Below are 25,261 nucleotides of genomic sequence, written 5' to 3' on the forward strand. Positions count from 1 at the left end.
GCAAATCAAGTCAACACAAAACTCAAGCCGAATTAAAATTAAAGATTTGTTCATCGACGCCTGGCGAATTAATATTAAAATGACAAATCAAAGTAAAACGATGGACGTATCAGATACAAATATCGCGAAATGAACTTGCTTTCCCTGTCGTTAAGATTGATAATTGCAGGATCCAGACGTTATTCGAACAGTCTATGAAAGCCGACCGGGTGTCCGGAACCTGCGTCACCTGTTCACCTGGCGTTAAGATTCAAATTATTAACAACATGATTTCCCCGAAGCGATTACATAAATTGGGCTAGGATCATCGAAAATGCCTGCATCGAGCTTTATAGTAACTTATAAGGTTACATTACCAGTCACACCTAATTTACTTTCATATTTAGAATATGTGAGAAATTGAGACTGTCGAACTGCACGTTGCCAAATCTCTCTCCAGGCCTTCAAGGGTCTTAAAATGCTTCTTTAGCAGGATGGCGTTCCACAAGACTGATCAGCAGTTTGCTAAATTCCAGTAATTCAATATAGGACGTCTTCATTTTAGAGATGACAATACATCCTATTAAATTATTTTGCTGTGCAGAATGAAGTTGATTTCGCTTCAGTTTTTTTATGTTGTTAAATGGAAAAGGCATGTTATGCAAGCAGCAGATTAAAAATTTTATTGTAAATTTCCTGTGTATATATTTTTTGTACAGGAAACTTAACATTTGCTCTAAACAGTACCAGTTTTATGTCTGTGCTACTAAATTTAGTTTAATTGTTACTACGTTACAACTCGGAATTTCATGAGCAACAACATGTACCTTGGTTGTTTATTATTACAGTGCATATATACCCTTTAATATATATTATGACGTTTCTTCCTACTAATATTTACCTATTATTGCATTCAGATTCCAGTGGTATTTCTCATAAGAGCGCCTAGTATAGCAAACGTCACGTGATTCCATCAACCATCAAATATAGAGCTACCTTTGTTTTACTTCCTCTTCCAATATTGTACGAATGCATAAAAAAAGAAAAAGACATATTGAGACGTGTCGCGGAAGCACTTCTGCATCGTTTCGGACACTATATCCAGGTAGGAGAAGGACATTATTTTCAAGGGTAATTGATGTCTGTATTGTCCGTTTTAAATATATGATAAATGCCTAAATTGGCAGATACAATACGTGCCATTCTGTATTAGTAATAAAGAATCTGAGGTTTTCCCTTAAAAAGAGCATGAGGAAGGACACAGAGAATACATGCGATTCACTTTTAAATATATGTTGTAGAGTCCATTAATTTTTTCAAGAGCAGAAAACATGAAAAATATGTCTTCTAGCTGAATATGCTAATCACTTACACCGAAAGCAAGTATGGGGAATATGATATCGCTCAATTACAAGGACTCAGTCAAAGGGCACATCAGCTTGACCAGAAAAAATCGCTAGCGATTTCATCGAGATTTGAGTTTCGGATAATCCAGATGCTACTTGGACATGCTAACTACTTCTACCAAGAGAAAATGCCATAATTACTTATAGTGCCAATGAAAAATAAATTTTAGAGTCACATTATATCACTAAAGAAACTTTGATAAGATACAAGTCTTCGTTCAAGCATACAAATATTTTGTTTCTCATAAAGGTGAAAGGAAGAGAAAGGAGACACATGAAAAATCATAAAGGGACGAAATATGGTCTTCATATTCCGATATCTGTTTTATGTCTGAAACAATTTAAATCTAAGAAGTTACAATAAACATATTAATTTAAGAGCCAGTATCCACAAATTAAGAATTCAGAACATAAATGTCATATCTACATAAAATTAGTTTTTCAAAACTTCAGTGCCAAAAAAGAAAAATGTTTGTACATTGTTCTTCTCCGAAACATTTGTGTATAAGACTTGAAACAAGTATTTATTATATTTTGCGTACTGGCATAACAGATACTATTACCCGTAATTGCAGTGGTAATAATAGCTGTTTAATCAGGGCAAAAAAATTTAGGCAGTGGAAATAGCAGTAAAACTCTTTGTCAGAGGTAATAAAAATTATTATTATCCTGCTCCCAATATCAAATATAACCTTCACTTCCCCCGATATATACCATATGATATATTTTAACGTCATGTACCTAAGACAAGGCATAAGAAAAATCCTTGTTAAACTACATTAGTGGTGTAAATACTTATAAGGATTATAACTGGGACATAAATTATACCAAGAAATGTATTACAAATAAAGTAAATACAAGGATTATAAAATTATAAGAATTAAATGCATTATAAAGATATTACATTACATAAATGTTCTCATCAAGCCGAGATTAAGAAATGAGACAGCTCCTTAGGTATTTTCGTGGTTATCACGAAATCCTCCGTACCAAAGAAAAATTTCGGCTCGCGTCAGTGCTTGATCCTCGTGTGCTTTACACATGTCATATGTCTTCTTTGTTTTGTAGAGACATTAGGTATTTTTTGGAAGCAGGCAAGATGAAAAATGAGCAGTCGCCTTAGCTGGGAATCGAACCACCGCCCTCTGGCATACCGACCCAGCGCGCAAAACCACCATACCACGAAGGTACGCTGAGATGGCGGGAGAAATACCTTATAGCTGTTTTTCTCGATTTACATTAAACTATATTGCTGTTCTTTGGTCAGATTTGAAACCCACGGCAGTGAATGTCCATTGGATTAAACTAAACGATTTGACTGCACGCAAAATTTCTGTCCTTAAGCAGACTATTTTAGAGAAAGCAGGCTGCGATGCATAAAGTTTCCTTAACGTAACAATTAGTCCTTAAACTTTGTAGATGCACTGTGGATATAGCATATATTGCATGCTTAAAACAATTATGCATAGAATATAATGTGTAAAGTAAGTAGTTATCTCCCACTATGTGCACTTAAAACATAATATATAGGTAACGTATATTGTATACGTAAAGCGATTATGCATAAATCCAAATTAAGCAAGCAATTATGCTTAAAATAATTATCTGTAAAGAATTAAAAATAAATATATGATATTATAGTTCTTTTAGTTAAATATGTTTTTAGAATAGTGCTAGGCATTACCAGATTCCTTTTGTAGTACCAAACAAGAAATATTAGTATGAAGCATATCTAAATGGGTTTTGCATTTTATGCTTTTGGACTGGCTTACTCAGAACACCAGTGGTTATATCTAACGTCAGCATATACTACATGCTGCGAATTGCATTTGCTCGACTAGTATTGCTTAATAACTGTCAAGTGCTTAATATCAACCATAGGCTTTCCATGTAATTAGAAACATCCATTTGCATCTAATGGATTTAGGATATTCTGGTAAATTAATTAGTTCCCATGCTGTATACTTTCATTAGCTAATCATATTATCTTATAATGGGCATTCTGTTTCTAGTGCTCTAAATCTTTTTCCAAGTTTTTCCCATCAGAAAGCTCGTTCTAAGCTACAAGAGTGGTGTGATTTTGTAGACAAATATTTATTGTTATTCAAGATATCTTAAAAATTATTTCATTCATTCCTCAAAATCTGTGCTGTTTTCTGAATTTTCGTTGCTATTAAAATTTTATTTAATATTCTATTTCATTTGATAATTAGTTTCACTTACTACGCATACTTTTGCTAGCATAAAATCGTTTATCATCAAACGGAGATTGTTTTACCTATGTGTGAAAATGAGCCAATGGTAGTAAATCACATGTCAAGGAGTTTAATTAATTCTTCTTTCTAAATTTGTACAAATGATAAAATTTGAGATTTTTAGAATTAAATATATCCTCCTAGATTGGGGAAGAACTCTGCTTAGGATCACTGTGAAGGTGAAATTAATTTTTAATATTTCATGAGTAGGGCGTCCTCTAGTTAACTAACCATTTATTTAAATTTTTGTTATCTTTCCTGAAGTCCTCAACGTCCCTCGCATTTCCTTGCCAGGATGTAAATTTAAAGTTAAGAGAATCCTTCTTCTGTGTTGGTATTCCTTCACGCCTGTGTGAGAATTCACCAGGTTCATTTGTGAGATCTAGGTTAGTTAATGTGGCCTAAAAAGGCTAGATTTTATAACTGACCCCAACTTTTTCCGAACTGATGACTGGTAACGACGCTGAAGTTGAGCTAGCCCCATCGACACGGCAAACTCCACCGGCTCTTGGTAATATCATGGAAGATTTTGGCTACTTTGTTGAAACAATGCGGGCTTTCATGAAACCCACGGGGACATGCATTCGACGGAAGAACGTCGGTCACCAGCTTCCTAGAATATTTACACAACCATTTCCTATTGTTTCCCGTCCCTGAGATTCAAAAGATAACTATAGCGACGACCGCCTTACAAGGACTGGTATTAAGTTAGTTGGTTTAAAGACATCGGGAAATTTCGTCAGGGGGAAATTGATAGATTCACATATACATTTGAAAGTTTTAAAGCTTCTCTGATAAAAGCGTTCACCGTGGTCAAAGACAGAGCAAAACTTGTAGCCGAATAGTACGGCAAATATCAATTTAAAGTCGAAAAACTAGCAGAATATATTTTACGCAAGGTCCAAGTTGCTAATTTGTTGTATGGGAAAAAGGCCCGATGCAGAAAAAATTAAAATTATTTTGCCTCGACTAGTGCCGCAAGTCCAGGATTATATCAAAGTGAGAAACCTGAGCACATTAGAACAATTGTTTTGGCTGGCGGTGAAATTCGAAAGTAGGAGGGTTACAGAAAGTACGCGTACAAAATGTTTTGGCCAGAGGCGTTTTCTAGGCTGTATTCAGAACAAACAAAGGTATTCAATGCCGGAAATAAATTTCAAGATAAGAAGAAAGACGATCGCCAAAAGAAGCCGCAAGATTCTTAAAAAGGGGGCAAGAAAGAGGGAGTTAAACTAGAACGGGTTGCTGACAGGAGGGTACAGTCACCCCACTCGAGGAAAAAATCCCTCGAAAGTACAATTGAACACGGTAGTAATAAAAAATTTGTTCTTACCTGTTATACATATTTGACTAAATAAGGTGCTAACAGAGGCCTTGGTGGACACTGGAGTGTAAGCAAATTTCATTTCGGAAAATTTCTTTCGAAACAATTTAAAAAAAAATACAGGTTATTTAAAGTTCAATACACAAAAGTTATTGCAGCGCAAAACAAACATTGCGCATGTACAGCGACGTTTAATGTGGAGATAAAGAACGATGTACAAAAATCTATATTTTTTGTTGTGCATAATTTACAAGCTTCAGTAATTTTAAGTACCGACTTTCTAAAGCCCAAATTAATTTTCAGGAAGAAACTCTGCAATTGCATGTGGAACCAATGGCCGTGGAAGCTGCGGAGCCGCCTGAAGTAAATGCAAATCGAAGACTGTTATTATTAAATTAGAAGAACTGGTAATTAAATTTAAAGAAATTAGAAGAACTGGTAAGAAAATATTATGTTATATTTTCTTAAACACCAGGCCTCACACAAATTGCACATCATGAAATTAATTTAAAAAGTGAGGAGCCCGTGAAAACCAGGCCATATAGATACGACCGCGTTAAAGAACGACCGCGTTAAAGAAAAGATTATAGAAGTGCATATTCAGCACATGCTCAAAAATAAAATTACTAAACTTATAAGCAACCCATATGCTAGCCCATTAGTGCTTTGCAGAAAAAAGAATGACCTGCCTCCCTCAAATTTTAAAGCGTGGAGACTAGCGGCTGATTACATAAAATTAAATAGTTTAACTAAGTATCCCGTTAACCACCTGCCTATTATTGAGGAAAATATAGGTAACATTAAATCTACTAAATACATGAGCACGATACACTTCACCTCAGGGTACTTTCAGATAGCGATAAACCCAAAGATATGCCCAAAACAGCCTTAATCACGAAATCAGACATTTACGCTTTTCTTAGAATGCCATTTGGATAATGTGGAACCCCAGAAACTTTTCAAAGTACTATGGATATCATATTAAGACCTGTCCTTGGAATATCTACATTTATATATCTGGACGACATAATTGTCACTTGCGAAAATATTGAGCAACATATAAGATATTTAAACGAAATTTTTACATTACTAAGAGACGCTTAGATTAGTCAGCTTCTTTAAGTTTTTCTGGGAGCATAGCAATCATTTTCATTTGATCAAACACGTTCAATTTATTGAAACAACCCTCATTAATAAACCATTCATTCTGAAACAAAAGAAGTACATGCAGAAATCATTTGGACTTTTAGTACATTTACTAACTTCATGCAAGTCTTTATGCGGCCTTTGTTTCCGAAACAGTTGATCGCAGACATATTCTTCGAATTACAAAAGTGTTTAAAATGAAGCAAATATGCACGATTTCGCATTTTAAATTTAAACAACCGAAGTGGTAAAAATAACAAAATCTACTTTTTATACTTTTTCCGGTCCCTAAATGTATGCATAAAAATAGATTATATTTATTCTAGAAAATATGACACAAAAAATGTGACGCCCATACAATAAAAGTTAAGCCATATAATTTAATTTTTAAAAATCTGAGATCAGGTTCTAGGACTGTACACACAATGAAAAGTGAAATGTTAGCTCTTCATCATTTCGTTGTCAACTACGTAACTAAAAATGAAATGTAAATTAATAGAAAGGTTCTGATCATAACAGACTAAATAACTTGCATTGCTATGCAGAGTTTTGGAAAATATTGATCGGTGTAATTTTTTTTTTCAAAACAGAAAGCATTCGTATCCTAAGAAAGAGTATTCGCACATAGCCAACTCATAACATTGTATGGATAAATTAAAAATATTTCTAGTTGAATGAGTTTGTTTGATTATTGGAGCATGATTTTAATGTGATAAAATTTCATGAGAATATTAGCAATGTATTTTTATTGCTTGAAAAATTATAAATAACTTGCACGAAAATTCTTTCGCCGTACCATATGGGACAGAATTTTAAATCAAAATAACTTATATGTAAGTAAATCACGAAAAACTATCATTGGTTGATATTCAAGGTAAAAAATTAAGTTTAACTTATTCTAATTTATATTTAATTGTTCGTTGATAATAAAAAAATCCCAAATTTTGAACTTAAATATATTTATGAATTCTTTCGCATTTGAGTCAAATTTTCTGCTTTTCCTTTTTAATAAATGAGGGTAAAGGTTTACTAACTATAAGGACCAAGGTAGGATCCAAAATATTAGATTTGCAATTTTTGCGGAACTGGGTTTTTAGATTTAAAAATGAAATATTGTGAATATTTGTACCATTTGAAACATTCTGATACTTGGAAAAGATGTACTATCAAAATAATGTCCGAGTAAGGATTTTTATGGACGTTGTGTACAACCGAATTCATATTAACTAACCGAATAAACCTTATCCATCTGGTTGTTTATTAAGCTCAGATGTCATTTAATTATTTCCTAGAAACCTTTCTGCGTATAGCTTAAGCACTTATAACGTCACACTTTATTTATATAGTCTCTAATTTTACTGTGCGTAATATATGCTTGGATTAAAAGACACACACAAAAGCGAGAGATATTGTGACAGTTCAAACTTAAAATATACTGACCATTCTTTTCAGTTTAAGAAGATAGTACCGAATCATGATCTTATTCAATCCGATGTTACGTATATTTTCTTGTTTCGTATACGCGGCCAAAGATCTGTATTGAAGACAGCTGATTGTAGCACATGTTCTATTTGAACGATAGTTGCAACGCAAAAGTCACATTTTAAAATAGCGTCCATTTTCATTATAACGCGAGAGTTCATAATAACGAATGTCAACTTTAACGTATGATTAAACTTTGGTCAATCAGAAGCTTTGTCGAGTTTAGTTTCATAAATTCAGTTTAATAGTTTCATAAATTCAATTATCCCTTTAAGTTTTAAAATTCTAGCCAGATTGTGAAATAAATTTTAAACTATTCTATATTATCAATGTGATTATACACGAGCGATTGTTCAATTAAATAATTTTAAACATTTTTGAATATTCATAATCAATAAATGTTCTACATTTAATTACAGAAATTACTATTTTAATAGGTAAATGAAATAGTTAATTTAAAATCTTATGAAATTGAATTATGGCTTAATTTCTAAGAATTAGTTAGCCAGTACTAATTTTTCATCTTTTTCTGAGCATCATAATTTAAAAGTTGGGTTTCAACATATAAATCGGCTTTTAGTATTTTTTTTAATAAATTTTAATTATATGTTAAGGATTATAATGAGTCAAGTGAAACCCAGAAAGTATTTTAATACTGAAATCGTTATAATTTGCCCCAATTACGTTTCGCTAGGTAGGATGCACATAGAAAAAGTAGTGTATCAGTTATATCGAATTTTTGCTTTCAGTGAAACGTCGCACCTTCGAAAGTTTCCATTTCAGTCACAGTGCAGAGAAAAGTTGCAGACCTAGAGTGTGTCACAAATTTTCCTTTTTACTTGGTTGGCAGCCAGAATATAGCGATGAATATCGACATATTAGGGGCACAGAAGAAAAATGAAAACAACTGTGCGTATGAATCGATTGTCGAAAATTCCTTCTTCTGCAGCTGTGATGTCAAAAATGGACGCTCCCGCGAATGTTGAATGAAAGGAAATTCATATTTATGTAATTCAAGGTACTGTAATTCTCTGCATAAGTTAGTTTCCTTATTAAATATTTAACGCAGGACAATAATGATTCTTATTTAACACGAAAACATGAATATTTAATAAGTACTTGAAATGGCTTCCGAAGAAATGAAGACGATTACGGCTAACTGATCTGAGATATATTTACTACTCTCACTCATTACGTGACTTGAAGGTGATTACTTCAAAATGTTAAGCAAAAACACAAGCTTCTTTTAGGCATGTTTTGACTTCAGTTCGTGAATAAATGTTAGAATAAAATGGATTTAATAGCTATTATTACTCATCGAAAGCAGGTTTTGAATAAGCATAAACTATTGATGTTACTTCATAAAATACATTTTAAGAATACATTTTTCTGGAATAAAGTAGTAACATAAATATATAATATATGTATAGTAATAATATAAATAATTGAAGATGAGTATGAAAAAATACTCCTATTTTAAAAAGCTAAAGCGTATGTATTTCTCTCAAAACGAATTTAATTCAGTTTTAAATTTAACTATGGATATGTAAAGCACACGAAGGCTATCTAATCTATCCAAGGCAGCACATGTCTTGGGGCAGAAATGTTGTTGTTTTTGTGACTTATTTCACTTGTCTGACGGAAACATCAAAACAAGCTCACGAAACTCATCGTGGCGAGAAGTGCAAGACTACTCCTGTCGTTGGCAAGAGCCTTGAGCACCATACAGGTGAATGTACGATTTTGCTCAGTTCCGCTCCTAATTTTGATGAAGAACACTCCTGGTGGGGGACTGGTCCGAGGGTCTTCCACCCCTCTACCACAAACCCCTCGACAGGACTTTCGGCTCGCCGTATATTTAGAGTGCCTCCTTGCCACACAGACATTATACATTTACAAACATCCATGCCTTCTCTGGGATGTCTTCTCCTTTCGGTATGGCAGTCAGAGTCACTAATCACTATCCTGGTTGGGCGGCGGGGAAGATTTTCTAGCAGACTCTGGTTCGTATTTACGTTACACATCATGAAGATAGCCTTTTCATTGGTATTCGAATCCGAATGAAACTACCAGTTTGTAACTTGGGCTTAAAACAGTACAGCAAAGTACAAAAATATTGCACCACAAAACATTTTTATCGCTAAAAGCATGCTTCTTAACTCTTCTTTTTCACTCCTGTAGTGATTAATTCCGGTATACAATCAACCAGTTTCTTCCGTAAGAAATCAGCATCAGCAAGGTTCAGGTTACAAACAGGAGGCCTGTCACAAAACTTCTTATGGAGTCCTTCCTTATAAATAGTTTCAATGCAGGAGCTATTAGTGACGCAAATTTCATAACGCATTTCATAAAATAACATAACAATGTATTACTTTTTTATTTAAAATTATTTAAAGAAAACGTACAGTTCATCCTCATGGAAATTTTTTTCATGCTTTCAGTTCATTATATATTATATATAACTTGAGCATATATTTTCTAACTTAGAATCATTTTCTCAGGAAAAGACTGGGATAAAGAAAGACCTAAAGAATTTTTAAGAATTTTATCGATTCCACTCTTAATTTTAAGGTTTAGACTGCCTGTACTAAGCATTATACAAAATAGAAAACTATTTCCATTGAAACAGCATCGTTTGATAAAACTGCTATAAGAAAATAAGCTTTCCTTAAAAATATCAAAATTTGGCTCTAAATGTATAGGTAAAGTACAAGAGACCTGTCTGAATGAGAAGAAGGATGCTTTCATCAAGGTTCTTCTAAGAAAAACTGCCTCGTATTTACATTACATATCGGTAAAGCAGCGAAAACGCTTATGCAACCAGTTTGGAAACACTTACGCTAACGGTGTTCGAAAGTCTTGTTTATTATTCTATTAGTGGGAGCAAAAGCTTATGCAAGAAAGCATTTTATATGCATTTGCAGGGTTCTACTACAGTACCCGGCATTGAAAATACAACATCAAGAAGGAGTGGCCAGAAAGTGATGAAACTCGACAAAGAGAGACGGTGACGAATAATAAGTGATCTTTATTTTGAAATGATATGCATAATACAGAGCGAGAATAACGTCGGCTCAGTAGGTCGGTTGGTGACGGAGGACGGGGAACCCTGATGTTTAACAGAGGTTAAAAGAGGAAACGTTAAATATATGCTGGGAACATTTGAATGCACTTTATTTAATTAGTGTCTGTAATAAAGTCTTATATAAACTTTATGGGTAGACTTATGTGTCTGCGGATGTGGAACTACGTGCTGACTTAGTGAGTGCATCATCATACCTTGCGAATTTTGGTTGAGGAGAGTATAAATCTCGGACCATTACCATGAGTATGTTGACAACTTTGAAGATTGTATTTACTGCCGATTTGTGCTTTATAAGGAAGCCGTGATAGGCTTCTCTATTGTTGGTGGAAAGAGGGAGGTGATTTCCTGCTGTCAGATGGCATTCAAAAACGTCTGCGGAGAGGAAAGCCTTCCTCTCCGCAGACGTATATGTCAGCGGTTCCTGTGACATGTCTATTGAAGTAGGTCGGGAATGGGCCATGTCCCGTAATATAAGCCGTGAGAAGAGCTATTGCAATGTTGCGTGCGTTGCTAACTTTCGACAGGCAGCTGTATGTACGTCTTCCAGTTGTGTAATGCGTCTAGTCTTTCTGCCAAATTTTTAGGCCTTGAGCCCGTAATAGCCCTTTAAGGTAGGAAGGAGGGGCTGGGATTGTGATTGGTTCAGCTTCTGGATCAGCGTCCGATTGCTTGGCCAAACTATTAGTTACTTCATTCATCTCATTTTCTGCATGTGCCTTGATCCATGTGAAAGAGAGATGTTTCTTCGGGTTGCGCTGTAATAGTTGCTATAATTTGATGATAGGGGACTGAAGGTGATCTCCACATTTCAAAAGTAATGAATAAGGTATAATAAATTTATGAAGAAAATTCAACGCATTAAAGTTGGAAAAGCTCAATCAAGTATCTTGTTATTTCTGTTTGACTGTAAGCCGTTATAAAATTCCATTCTAATTAAACAATTTATAGCAAAGAAAAGCGTTACAATTTTCAGCCTCCTCTTACACAGCAAATTTGGTACCTACAGATTAATTTTTATTTCCTGAAGCAAAATTTCTCCTCAGAGGTTGCTATTTAAATCGTATTTACAAGATTCAGAAGATCTGAACGAAATACTTAAGCAATATCCGAAAATGCGTGTTCTGAATGAGAATCAAGCAGCTGTACGCATGTGCAAATCGTTGTATGAACCGACAAGGATTTTATATTGAAGATTATAAAGTAAGAATTTTGTTCTTTCAAAATTACAAATTAGTCTTCAAAGATCGTTGCCTAAGAAAAGTCAGCTATACTCCCTCCATCCGTTTATAGATGAAAACAGTCTTTTACGGTTGGGAGGGCGTTTACAAAATTCAGAATTGTCTTTTAATCAAAAGCACCCAGTGATCCTACCTGCTAAACACAAGATAAGTGAGCTCATCGTAAAAGAAAAGCATGTGACTTATTTACATGCTGGTGCCTCATTACTGTCCCACATTATCAAACAATCATATTGGATCATAGGTGGAAAAAAGCTTATTAACAAATGTGTTTACAAATGCATCAAATGCTTCAAATTTAAAGCATCCACCGCATCCCATCTTATGGGTAATCTACCCTAAGCATCGTGTAACTTTCGAGAGACCTTTCTTCAACTACGGAGTCGACTATGCCGGTCCTATTTCAATCAAATTCAACAAGGGTCGTGGAGCAAAATCAACCAAGGGTTATATTGCTCTATTTATTTGTCTCGCTACTAAAGCACTACACATCGAGGCAGTTAGTGATTTAATCGCTGATGCATTTTTAGCTGCTTTGCGTCGCTTCAGTGACCTCCAAGTCACATTTACAGCGACAATGCAACAAACTTCGTTGGGGCTAATCGAAAGCTCAGCGAAATACAACGATTGTGGGCTTCACTTCCTAAGAACGAAGCCGTTGCTCATCATTCAATTGATGCTTGACAATAGAATGGCACTTTATACTTCCAGCATCTCCTCATTTAGGAGAAATTTGGGAGGCCGCAATTAAATCAACCAAATATCACTGTAAAAGAGTAATCGGTGAAACTCTACTTACTTTCGAAGAATTGACAACTCTATTGGCTCAGATAGAAGCCATTTTAAATTCTCGTCCGTTATGTAGTGTAAATAATAGTGACATTGATTGCATTAATATTCTCACTCCTTCACATTTTCTTACAGGAGACGTGATCCTATCCCCTCCTGAACTACCTCTTACTAGTCCTGCTAATATACGGAATAGGTGGGATCTCCTTCAAAAGATGTGGAAGGACTTCTGCAAATCATGGACCAAAACATATCTATCTTCTCTTCAAACCAGAAAGAAATGGAAGGACACAGCCAAATATAAAAATTGGAGACATCGTCCTGTTACTAGATGATGGTCATCTTCCAGGTTCTTGGCCACTAGGACAAGTGGTCGAACTTCATCATGGTGCTGACGGACTGGTTCGTGTGGCCACGGATAAAACTAAAAACTCTATTTTCAAAAGAAACATTCATAAATTAGCTCCTTTGCCCATATATCAGGACTAATGCCTGATAGGGTGGAAGTATGTTCCGGTGCGCCGGAACAGAACAACTCACCTGACTCTTTCGCTTTTGGAACTATGCCAAAGAACATTGAATTCAGTTGAACAGTCAGACTCAGACGAACGCATTCGCAAGGCAGCTGGAATGCTGTCTACTTTTCACTATTTTTGTTGTGTTCTCGTGTTTATACGTTTTATATGTCATTTTCTTGTTTATACTTGTATTGTGCAGTTATTTAATATAAGTTTATGTTTAAAACGAGGACGGGTATCTAGTTCATTCACATTATATCGCAACAGGCATGAAAGAGCTCAATGGAATAAGTTTCTGCAATACTGCAATACACCAGTACCCAATTCTATTCTTGTCAAGCAGCTTCTAGCAAAGAAAATGCATAGTTGTCAATAAGCTCTGTCATATATTAGATTGGGCACATTCCATACAACTTTCATTGCTCTAAAGTGAAGCCACAGCTCAAAGGTCATTATTTTAATAAAGATTCAAAAGACTCTAACCACAGACTTAAATAGTAATACAAAAGATGAACTGTATGAGGAAATCAAGCATCTGTATAAACGCGCCAAGCGTTATATATAGATATACAAAGATTATGCATTGAATGTTAAGGCCTAAGCAAGATTTTATTCAGCTCTTTCGGTCTTGTAAGAAGTTAGTTCTATAACATTTTCGATGCATTGTGCCGAAATTCTGAAATGCTATAATACATATAATTTTAAGAAATTAATGAGTGAAAAGCCAAAATACTTAGCTACCGGGTCAAAAATGTTTTGGTCCTAAATGCTAACAAAGGCATATTCACAAATTATGAAAAGATTGAAACTGTGCTGACCATTAGAACTAGCGAACCACGGAGAACAAGATTTAACTTAAAATGCAGATTAATTATTACAGTAAACTAATAAATCAGTATTTCTGCTAGGTATTATGTTTATTTCATTGCCCAACTGCTTGCAAAGGCAAAAAGAAATCATTTTACGACGATCTGTTTCTCTCTCTCTCTGTATTTTAAATTTGCTTTTAATAGTTAGTAATATATTTGTAATCTTTATTTTAAAGTATATTTCTGATACCGGATATTCTTGAAATTCTAGTATTTCGTCTATGTCACTAAAGATATAAATATGCTACTAAAATGTAAATTTTAAATCATGAAGGAGATTGTAATCCCGAATACGATGATCCTGATATATTCTTGCTTGTGTTGAGTGATGGTGAAAGATAGTCGCGTTGAGTGATAGTCTGTTGAGTGATGGTGAATTAAATTTTCACTTGTAGTAACGAGAAAAGGTGTGTTAGCAATAGAATTCTTATTTTGTAGCTTTGATATAAAAATATCTAACTAGTATTGTACTGCCAGGGTAGAAACCAGGAGTTAAGTTTTTTATTCTTTTTATATTCAAACGTTAATTATCAATAAATATTTTAGTATTTTTTCACTTTAATTGTTATTAGTTGTATTGTAGCAATGTAAGATTAGTAAGGGAGAAACGTTATTCCACAATCTGGCAAGGCTACTTTGTTTAGTTCATGCTAAAATTCAGCTTAAATATGTGAAATAAAAGAGATCGAAAATTTACAGAATCATAATTTTGTTTATTACATCCTCCTTATTCACATTTTTATTACATTTTCAATCATATCACAAGTTAACACTTTGTAAACGTTGAAACACAAATGTGACTCAAAATGAACATTCTTCTTCACATTACCATAGAAATAAAGTCTGAGAACATTTCTTGCAGAATGTTTACATTATTTTCGATCGATGTTTATATATTTATATATTCACAACCATCATTTGAAATTATAAGGGTACGATTATGACACATAATGTTATTTAGCTCTCATCCTGAGTTCAGTACACAATGAATACTTTGCATTGGAGATATGTAGATTATGTATAATACCTCAGAAAGTTACTCACTTTCATGAATATGTCGTAAAAGCACATATAACAAGAAGCTCAGGTAAAAGAAGGCTATAAAATTCTTGAAATAGACTTAATGTAGAACCTTCAGACATGTAATTTAATATATTTGCAATTTTACTGAAGATATTAAAATATTTGGGTTCCAAATTAGACTTGAAAATTTACACATTTGTAAATTTGTTTTAGAATTATATTTCAAAAATGTACAAATTTAACATTTCATAGAAAATTTGTTTCATAAGATTTAATAACAAATTTTTCATCGTAATATTATACAGTTTCTATTAAGTATGTATTAATTATGTAACAGTAAAATTTATAAAATATCAGGCACAAAACAATAAAAAGATCACTTGCTCAAAAGATAATGCATATTACATGGAAATTCACTAAAATACTGACATGGAATTTTAGAAAGGATTTTACATAGTTATATTAACAGCAATATTTTCATAAAACCCCATAATGAATTTTAATATTATAAAATATGTTTTGCACATTAAGTTTTATGTTTATACATTTTATGAAAGTATCGAGATTAATGACCTTTCGAGATTATATGAATATCTCACAATTTGAGGACTCACGAGGCATGTTGAACAACACTGAAATTTTCTGTTCATGTAAAATAAAGCCAAAAACATAGAAAGAGAAATGACCCTACTTTTATATAAAATGGGCGGCCAAAATATTTCCTTTGTATTGAGAATTGCGATGAAAGGTAAACACATGCTAAATTTTATTAAAAATATCAAAAAAAAAAAAAAAAAATCTAGGAAAACAAATAAGTAACTGAAATTTTAATAAGTCATAAACTCGAAGATACTGATGTATTTTAGTTAAACAGTTGCACACAATGTATTTATTTACATAAAAAGTCTGAAAATTTTTATTTTCAATATATAATATTTTGGAATAGGAATTTATTATTTACTTAAAAAAATTTCAACCATGTTACAACTGAATAATATATTAAAAACATATTTTTGTTTTCTCTTACTCAGTCGTTCAAATTCCTAGGAAGAGATAGACTTGAAAAAAAATGTGCCCATAGATAGATAATAGATTTATTTAGGCGACATGGATCATCTCAAACTGTCGTTTTCAAAAACCGAGATAAAATAATTAAGTTTTTTAACACAAAGCGTTTCAGTTTTGAGACATTCTTCAACAAGACAACTTTCGAGACCTATCAATAATTACACTTCAAAGAAAAAAATTGCTTAGAGCATAATATTGCCGCTTTAAACAATTATTTCTTACAGTATGCTGCTATAAAGATGGACTTTAAAGAATAGAACTATCAGTTATGCCCAGTGTATATATTTATATACATTCTTAGAAGGAAGGGTCATTTTTAGAGGCGGCTACATGTGGGATGTGGTCGTCAATGAGAAGTTTTACGGAAACGATTGTTTATGGAAACGCTCGTCTTATAGGTGCAATTGCTCGCAGAATGCAGAATGTAATTATCAACGTGAAAGCGTCGGAAGAAACACTGATTATTCTGAAAGAAGAAAAATCTCATTCTGATTCATATAACTTCAGTTTTATACTCGGAAAATTATTGCACGTGTTTCCGGATACAGTATTTCACTATAAATTTTGTTTTAAGATAATTCCTCTTCATGTAACGAATACTCGGAGAACGTTAATCTGTCCTGCATGTTCTTTCATTGTAAAAAAATTTCGAAACCTGATCCGTATAAAATTACATAGCTGATTTAATTTTACTGTTCAGTTTTTCTAGTACGAAGTGCAACTGAGACCAAAACAGTCACTCATAAGACATGTTTACTTTGATATTAGTGAGTTCCGTAATATACATCTTTAAAATTTACTGTTATTGCGTTTTTTAATCGCATAGAATTCTTTCCTGATTGCATGGAGCAACATGAACATATTCTTAACCATTGATCATCCAGGAATATTTTTAGAATCCTTAATAAAATCCGGGAATATTTATAGAATTCAGAACATTTTCCGAAATATATTAAAACTTTGATCTATTTCATACAATGGCTAGTCAAAGTAATTTAACAGCATCATATGGTTGAGTAAATGCAGACATCTAAGTAAATATGTGGTATGGTAAAACTCAAATAACTAACATTAACTGAAACCTGCATTATCGGAAACGTTATGATTACGAATGTATTTACGCTTCTATTATTTAATAGGTCCATGAAAGAAATAGTAAAATTAAAGCTCATCACAGTAAAAAGTGTGCTTTTCCTTTAGTTTAAGTATTCATGACTGTCAGTCATTGTAAGAACTACATCCGAATACTTAAGACTTCCTTCTTTAATTTAACTGACAATTATGAAAGGGCTTGCAAATTTTAATTTCTTTCAGTAGCTGCAAAAGCCAAGAGAAGCGTACTTTAGCACATGCACATATTTTATTGCTGAAGATGTTTGTGTAGCAACATTAAAATTAAACCTGCATTATTTCCTTTTTAATATCTGTTCTCAGTTTTCTCACAGAAACTAAAAGTACGCTAATAAAATCTAGGACTATATAAAGTAGTGCATTATATCACTCTGTCATTTTAAAAAACTGCGTTATAAATGCCTCTTTATATTGAATTTAAAGTACCTACATATGTTATAATAATGAAATTAAGCAGAAAAATATTACTACTACGTAGATAAAGGTTTACTACATCAGTCGGCTCCCAGAGTGAATTTATAAACTTCCCTTAACTTATTAATTTATTGATACAGACATTTCAAAATTAAGTTAATAAACGGTAAGTGGGAAAACATTATTAGTATGCAAAAATGTCTCTTAATATTTTTTATCTTACACGTGTAACTCATTTTTTTTTTAAATTATAAAAATTATAAAATCAATTAACCCCAAAAGGAAGACTAATTTTACATGATAATTTGTATAAATTTGCACTATAACCTAGTGTGAGCGAAGATTTTGTCAGGTTTCAAGCAATTGGGCTAAAAAAAGGAGGCATAATATATATATAAATTATTAGACAATCATAACACTCGAATGCAAATAGAAAGGAATGAGATTTGTTGTTTAAAAATGTGCTTAAGTATTACAGATGTATGTATTTTGAAAAAGTATTACAGATGGACTCATAGAAGTATAATTAAAAGAAACAGAATTATTAATTATCGAATATTACAATAGAGTTTGGCCATCCATTTCTATATTTAACATTTTTTAAGATGCTATTTTCTTCATTTTAATATTTTAGTGGGAACAAATAAAAGCGGTTAAAAAATGATACAGTCGACTCCCGATTAATTGGGATGATTCCGAAAATGACATCCTTAGTTTAACTGAAAATCAGGATTTATCAGAGGGCAGTTAAAAATAAGAGGAAAGGGAAAGTATTACTAATGGTTTGCCTGCGTTAGTAGTTAACTTTAGAGAATTAGTTGTGTAACTTAAATCTGTATTCAAAATTCTCTCTCAGGGAACGGCGAGCTCATCCTTTTTTCTCTTCCTTCCTATTCTAATCTACTCGTATGTTTATCACTTCACGGCGCACATGCTGTTTGTCTTTGTTTACACTGCTTTTTTATTTGAACAGGTGTGAATGTGAAACAAAAGATCATAACGTCTGTACAATTTTTTAAATTGCTCAATTTACTTTTAACGAATAATTTAACAGTATTTAAATATTTAGAAACATGTACAACTAAGTCGCGTGCTTGTTTTGACAAAAAATAATTCCCAAAAGCTATTATATGATATTCTATCGCTACTAGCCCACAGAGCTACTAGCTACTAGTTTTTCTGTTTTTGTAGTTTCCGTTAACAGTTCGGTTGAAATGGCAATGAATGGAAACACCTGTTCTTTATCAATGGTTAACAGGTATATAGTCTCACATCAATTGCTAACAAAAACGTATGATGAAAATATTTTTTGTACACAATATTGTTCCACGCTGAAGACTGTCATACTCAATCTTCTATTATGTGCAGTAAACACACTAGTATTTTGTGTAAAGATAGGGTATGGTTAATCTATACCTGGATAATTTGGGTGTGACTATATTTGTATTGATTACAAATCCGTTCCCGCTTAATAGGGTGTTGACTGTATTTGTATTGATCTTATTGATAACATGCAGAGGTTTCATTGGATGAAGAGATTCCACTTTCGAACTTGCATTTTAATAAATGGAATAAAAATTAAGACTGATCTTTATTTTGTAATTAAAAATGAAATGCAGTTTATAAATTATTAAACTAAGAAAAATTTAAAGACCCATTAACGATACGTTCATAACATAAAATGGGGAATGTTATTCGGGGAAAGCCTTAAATTTGTAGGTTCAGAGCTTTTTTTTTTTTTTTTTTTTTTTTTTTATAAAAAATGCCATATAATAAATTTATTTATATTATAATACCTTAAGGGATTGATACAGAAATTTAGTTTGGTAGCTGTCTAATCTTCCCTTTAAACTTTGTAAATGAATCCAAGCCATTCCAAACACTCTATAATCTAATTTATATATAAGCTCATTTCTCCATTACAAAAGGAGTTTTACATCCACAAGAGATAATTCATTCAACAAATTCAATACATCTGTTAATTTAGCCTAAATATATCAAAGCAAGATTTCGTATAAAATACTGGATTGTCCTTCCATAATTTTATTTTTTTTATTCATATATTTTAAAAAGATTATGTGTTAAAAATAGCGTGTCTTATAAAATGGTGCATTTTTGTTTTAAAAATAGATGTTATCTGTTAATCTATAGAAATATTGTACAGGTTCTAATATATTTTCATTTGTTTCATTAATCAGTGTAATTAATATACTGTAATAAAATTAAATTCTTTACAATAAGTGATTTTGACGACTATTATAACGAAGCGTTATTCTAAAATTACTAAAATTTTTCATTTATTGAATACTTAAACTAATATGCTTTATCATTTCTGGTTTTGAGCTGGCATGGAAAGATCCAAATACGTACACACTTAATTAACTGTATACAAATGTCTGATAATTTATAACAAATTCAGAAATGTTTATAAATAAGCATTTGAATATAAAGTTTTGAATAAATTAACTATTTCATTTACAATTTAAATACTAATCCTTTAGTGCATAAAATTTTAAATTCCAAATAAAAATTATTTTTTGATAGGTTGATGACAGGCTGTTTGTGCACAAGTTGGCAACATGCTTTCTTTTGTTAACTATGGCTTACAATCACAAAATTTCTCAAAACGAGGTAGAAAATGTAATGAAGAGAGTTTCAGCACCGGGAAAGAATGTTTCAAAAATACAATATCTCATCTCTAGGGCTATCTGTTACAACAGTGATCCAATGAGCAGTGATCAAATATTCATGAAGTTAGATTAGGTTAAATATTTTATATAATGCCAATATAAGATATAATATAAGCTGACTATATGATTTAATAAATGTTTGTTATAAGAAGTAATGTATTTTTATGTAAAAATTGATGTGAGATTTTAAAAATCTAAGAAACGAATTAGGTTACTTACTTAGCTTACCAAAGCATATTTTCTCAGAGATAAAATATTCCTTAAAATAATTTAAAATAATCCTTAAATTTTTTCTAAACTTTATTTAGAATTATAAATCAAATTTAGTTTGTTTTGCGGATAAATAGAGTTATAGAAGATAAAGAAAAAAACACACATTAATTTTGTAGAAATCCTTGGAGAAATAGTAGTTGCAAATATCTCTCTAAGTTTTGCACCTTAAGTATAGAGCATTTTTAATTAATTATTAGCGCTGAATGACTTTTACTAACTGAGCTCCGCAAAGACCATAGAAATATGTCAAATTTCCAAAACCATTCCACACCTTGTGTATGCATAAAACATTAGAAAATTTTAAGAAATCTAATCATACATATAAAATTCTCTGCTCTATTTTAAGAAATTTTGTGATTTGTTGTATATATCTGAGATCAATATTAAAAAAAAATAACTTACTTTTGAACGTTTAGCAAAAAGATAAAAAATTATACAAATATTTAAAATTTGAAAGCAAAATTATTAAAAGAAATTTTATGGTGCTTGAAAAAATAATACAAAAATCTTCGAAGTAATTTGTTTTGCAAAAGATTTAGCATTATTATATAACTTAAATTAATTATTAAATAATCAGTAAATAAAGCTATGAAACGATCAGGTATACTAAAACAAATTGGGAACCTACGTAATACTTAAAATAATTCTGATGAGAACTGAAAAAAAAAAAAAAGATATTTGTAGAGATAACAACGTTATTTATCTTGAATTCATTTGAAGAAACGTTAAATGTCAAATGTTTCGAACAGCTTGTGAAAACGTTTAAAATCTATATAGTGCGTACAAATGACAGAGAAAACTTTAGTTAAATAGTATCAGAAGTAAATTCAGTACAGACACATCATGCAAGTAAAAGTTTTAATGAAATTAAAAGTATTCATGAAAGCATTAATGACTCCAACTTTATTAATGAATAAATTTTATCCTTAAAATCTACTGTCACTAAGGAAATGATGTAGATGACTTTGTTATGATAGACAACTTTAATAATATGTTCACCTACATAAATGTAATATGAAAAAGCATAAATTAATATGCGTTCCTGAACTTCAATAATAAACTCTTGCATAACACACTTAAAAATCTTAACTTCAGATTAATTCAAATGTGAAGATATAAATATGAGAGTTTTATGCTTAAGAGAAACCTGCTAGTGTTTATTAATATAGTATACACTTTTTAGAATATATCTGTGCTATCTAAATCTAAAGAATCTAATAGCATTAAAGTAGTATAAAATTCAAGATGTTACTTAAGCATATTACTACTTTTCTAAACTTTTTTAATAATACAATGTCGGATTTTAGGTTCAACTAGTTAATGTAGTAAAAACTCATTTACTTGAGCCTTTTCAAAATGACTTCTAAGCGCCATTATATATATATATATATATATATATATATATATATATATGTTTTTATGTATGTATACTGGCTTTTCTGAGTTTGTTCAAAATATTAAGAAAGAGGCTAAGATCCTTGAATTCGTAAGCATGGCTTGTTTTGGATAATATATCCTATGGGGTTAGATAGCTTATTTCAGAAAAAGAGATGCCCGATATTCGGGATACATAATCAGGTTCAATCAGGATTGAATCAGATCTAACCTACAAGATTCATTACAATTTAGGAAAATATTACACTTAAGACAGACACAAACAATGAACGTTTTGTCTCAATAGCACAATTCCAGTAGCGAATACGTTCTGGATCTCCACAACAAAAGTTCTGATTCATTCAGAACTGCAACAAGACGTTTATAACTTCAATTAGTTCAATAAAAAGCAATGTACGCAGTATTGCAGAAGCAGTTTCATAACACATAGCATTTGAATATGAAAATTCCAACAGAAAAGTGCATTAAAAGGGCATGAAATGTAGGTAAATTAAATGACATTTAATTTCTTCAGAAATTTAAATTGCGAGTGAAAAGTATCTATGCAACATTCAACAAATGCAAAGCATTTAATAATAAAAATAAAGTATGGGTAAAAACCGAAAATATATTATAGCATAAAATATGAAGGACTGATTTTTTATGTTTATTAAACAAAAGTATCTTTTGCCTTCTTTAATATATGAATTAAGATATATACTTCTCTTGTAATTTTTCTTAACAAATAAACATCGCAGTAGCTTTATAAATAAAATAGCCAAATTGGAAAAATAAGTAGAGAAAAGAGATATCAATTACAAGCATTTAACATCAAACATACACACACATTGAACAATACATACATGAAAAAATTATTAAAAATAAATAATTAAAATACTTAAAATGATAAAAACAATTTTTTCTTGAAGAAATAATTTTAGTTATTTATCAAGCAAGTATTATACATATCTTTGTATTCTTTACATGATTCTGTTTCTAAAACTGAATTAATTAAAATTTAATCCAAAAGCACACAAAGAACACATATTATCGTTTCTCTAGAGCATACTGTAACAAATAAAAATATTCATTTTAAAGAATTTAAGCATTTTAAATATTTTTATTAATTTGATAAAACTTTCTTTAACTATTAGATGAATTCTATGGAAGGCATGAAAAGCTATACAAAAAAAAAAAAAAAAAAAAAAAAAAAAAAAATGTTTACGAACATAAATTAAAGAGAAGCAAACTGAAGGAAGCAGTGCCAACAAGTGCATTCTCCCATCTATTAGCAAGTAAAGTATTTTCACACCAAAGCATGGCTCGTACCCGATATATATTTTTGACCAAGGAGTACTAAAAATACCCCATGACACACAACATAAGTGTGTTCAGACAGACAACAATCAACTGACGAAATCAGCTTATTAGCCTGTTTGTCAAATGTAAAGTGGATGCCACATGGCCATCGACTTCCGCGGGTTCTGAACTATATTATCCCAATGGACAGAACCTTGGCCATGTCCTCTGTGCCCTAGGACGCAAGTTCCCAAGAGTGGGCTGTGACCGTGATGGCAATTCACTACACTCACCACCAGGTGGCAGTGCTTCAAATCGTCTTCTGTGACGTCGAAACTGAGCGCCTCGTTCCATACTGGGTTATTGGCACCTTTTTTCGTGGTAGTCTTTTTCTTCTTAATCTTTTTATTGTCTCCAGAAGTGAGACTTACTTTGACATAAGCATCTGAAAATAAAAGGAAGAGTTAAAATTTAATTTTTTTAAATAAAATTAGCAAAGAAATATACATATAAATCCAACTGTCGTATTTGATAGCGAAAACAAGTCGGTTAATGTTCTGATTCTCAGGACAAAGATGATGATTGCTCACTAAGACAATCCAGCCCACCAGCGGTGGAGCGGTAAAGACGCTGAACATTGGTAGTTCGGTCCGAGGTTCGAATCCCGCGAACGGGCTGGCTGCATGGGCGTGGTTTTCCCCATGTGTAACGTGTATACGAGACAGTTTCCCTTAGAAAGTTCTCCACGAAGGCATCCCTCCCTTTAGGCAGATAGCCCTCATGTGCTTTGCCATAATAAAATAATCCAATCCAATCCAATCCACTAAGACAATCCTGATTTCTTGTATCGTAGAAAAGAGGCATTAGGTAACAAGAATACCTATGTAAGATTTAAAAAATATCAATATTTATAAAACAGATTGCAAATGCATTTAGAGAAAATGGCTTAGAGCCGTAAAAAAGGTCAAATAAAATAAAACCCCTAATAAAGCAGAACTTTATTTCCCATTTCAGAAAGAGTTAAAATCATTGATTACCATTATCCTGCATTCACAGAAAATCCACAAATCAAAGAAGAAAACCGTAGATGAAACAAAACGGATAATTTGTATAAAAGCTGCTCGGAAAAAATACTTCGCATGAGTTATTGTTGTGTAATAAATACTTCTCAGGTCTTCAGAGGCATTCTTTTCATTTTTGCTATATAGTCTAAGTATCGGATTTGTAGACTGTTTTAATTTTAAAAACAAATTTCAGTCTTTCTAAAATATTTTAACTATTGGTTTGCTGGATTTTTTAAAGTACCCTCTCTTGCAAAAAGAAAATATGCATCCAGAGAGAAAAGAGCTACAGCTACGAAACTCTGCAGTAATATAGTGTTCGAGCAGATAAACACATGATCAAAAACTGGACAAAAACAATCGGTTTTAATTATGAGTAGCAATACAAAGAAGAATGTGAAAATAAATAGGTGTTAAAGACACTCCTGGGGACTGTACAAGCAGATACTAGGTTGGAGATGAAGTCTAATAAGTTGGCACTGTCTCTCTGCGGTAGACTGTGCCACAAATGGAACAACTGCTCAGCGAGTTGGGGCATATTTGTACACGTCATGTTCCAACATGTCCCAAGTATGTTCGACAGTCGAAAGTCTGTAGACGTAAAAGGCCTAACAGTTGATGGAATAGTCTTGCTGCATGTGAGGGAACGTTGTGCTGGACGTACCTGGAGAACAACAACCTGGAAGAACTGCTATCTTAAGCAGTACCGATCGGCTGAAAACTGTCGTCAATGTACCTGGTACCTGCGAGCATTCACAGTACCTCGCCGCACAACTAATGATGAACGGTTTCCCAGCTGATCGCTTCCCATACTGTAATGCCCTGTGTTCTGTTTGT

At 32.2% G+C, this 25,261-nt stretch overlaps 1 protein-coding gene across 2 annotated transcripts in view; it reads right to left on the reverse strand.

Annotated features, from left to right (window-relative positions):
• Positions 1-14,783: 14,783 nt before the first annotated feature.
• LOC118193378 (synaptotagmin-5-like) overlaps positions 14,784-25,261 on the reverse strand; it is a 677,594-nt gene continuing 667,116 nt past the window's right edge. For both annotated transcript variants that reach the window (XM_085826718.1, XM_035364457.2), the window contains one exon: positions 14,784-23,808. In XM_085826718.1, coding sequence (XP_085682844.1) covers positions 23,504-23,808 — 305 coding nt within the window. In that variant the 3' untranslated portion in view covers positions 14,784-23,503. The remainder of the gene's footprint in view (positions 23,809-25,261) is intronic.

Source organism: Stegodyphus dumicola, chromosome 1 (genome assembly GCF_044657685.1).
Source record: "Stegodyphus dumicola isolate Sdum_Otavi_A_Nest chromosome 1, ASM4465768v1".
In the NCBI taxonomy this organism is placed as follows: domain Eukaryota; kingdom Metazoa; phylum Arthropoda; class Arachnida; order Araneae; family Eresidae; genus Stegodyphus; species Stegodyphus dumicola.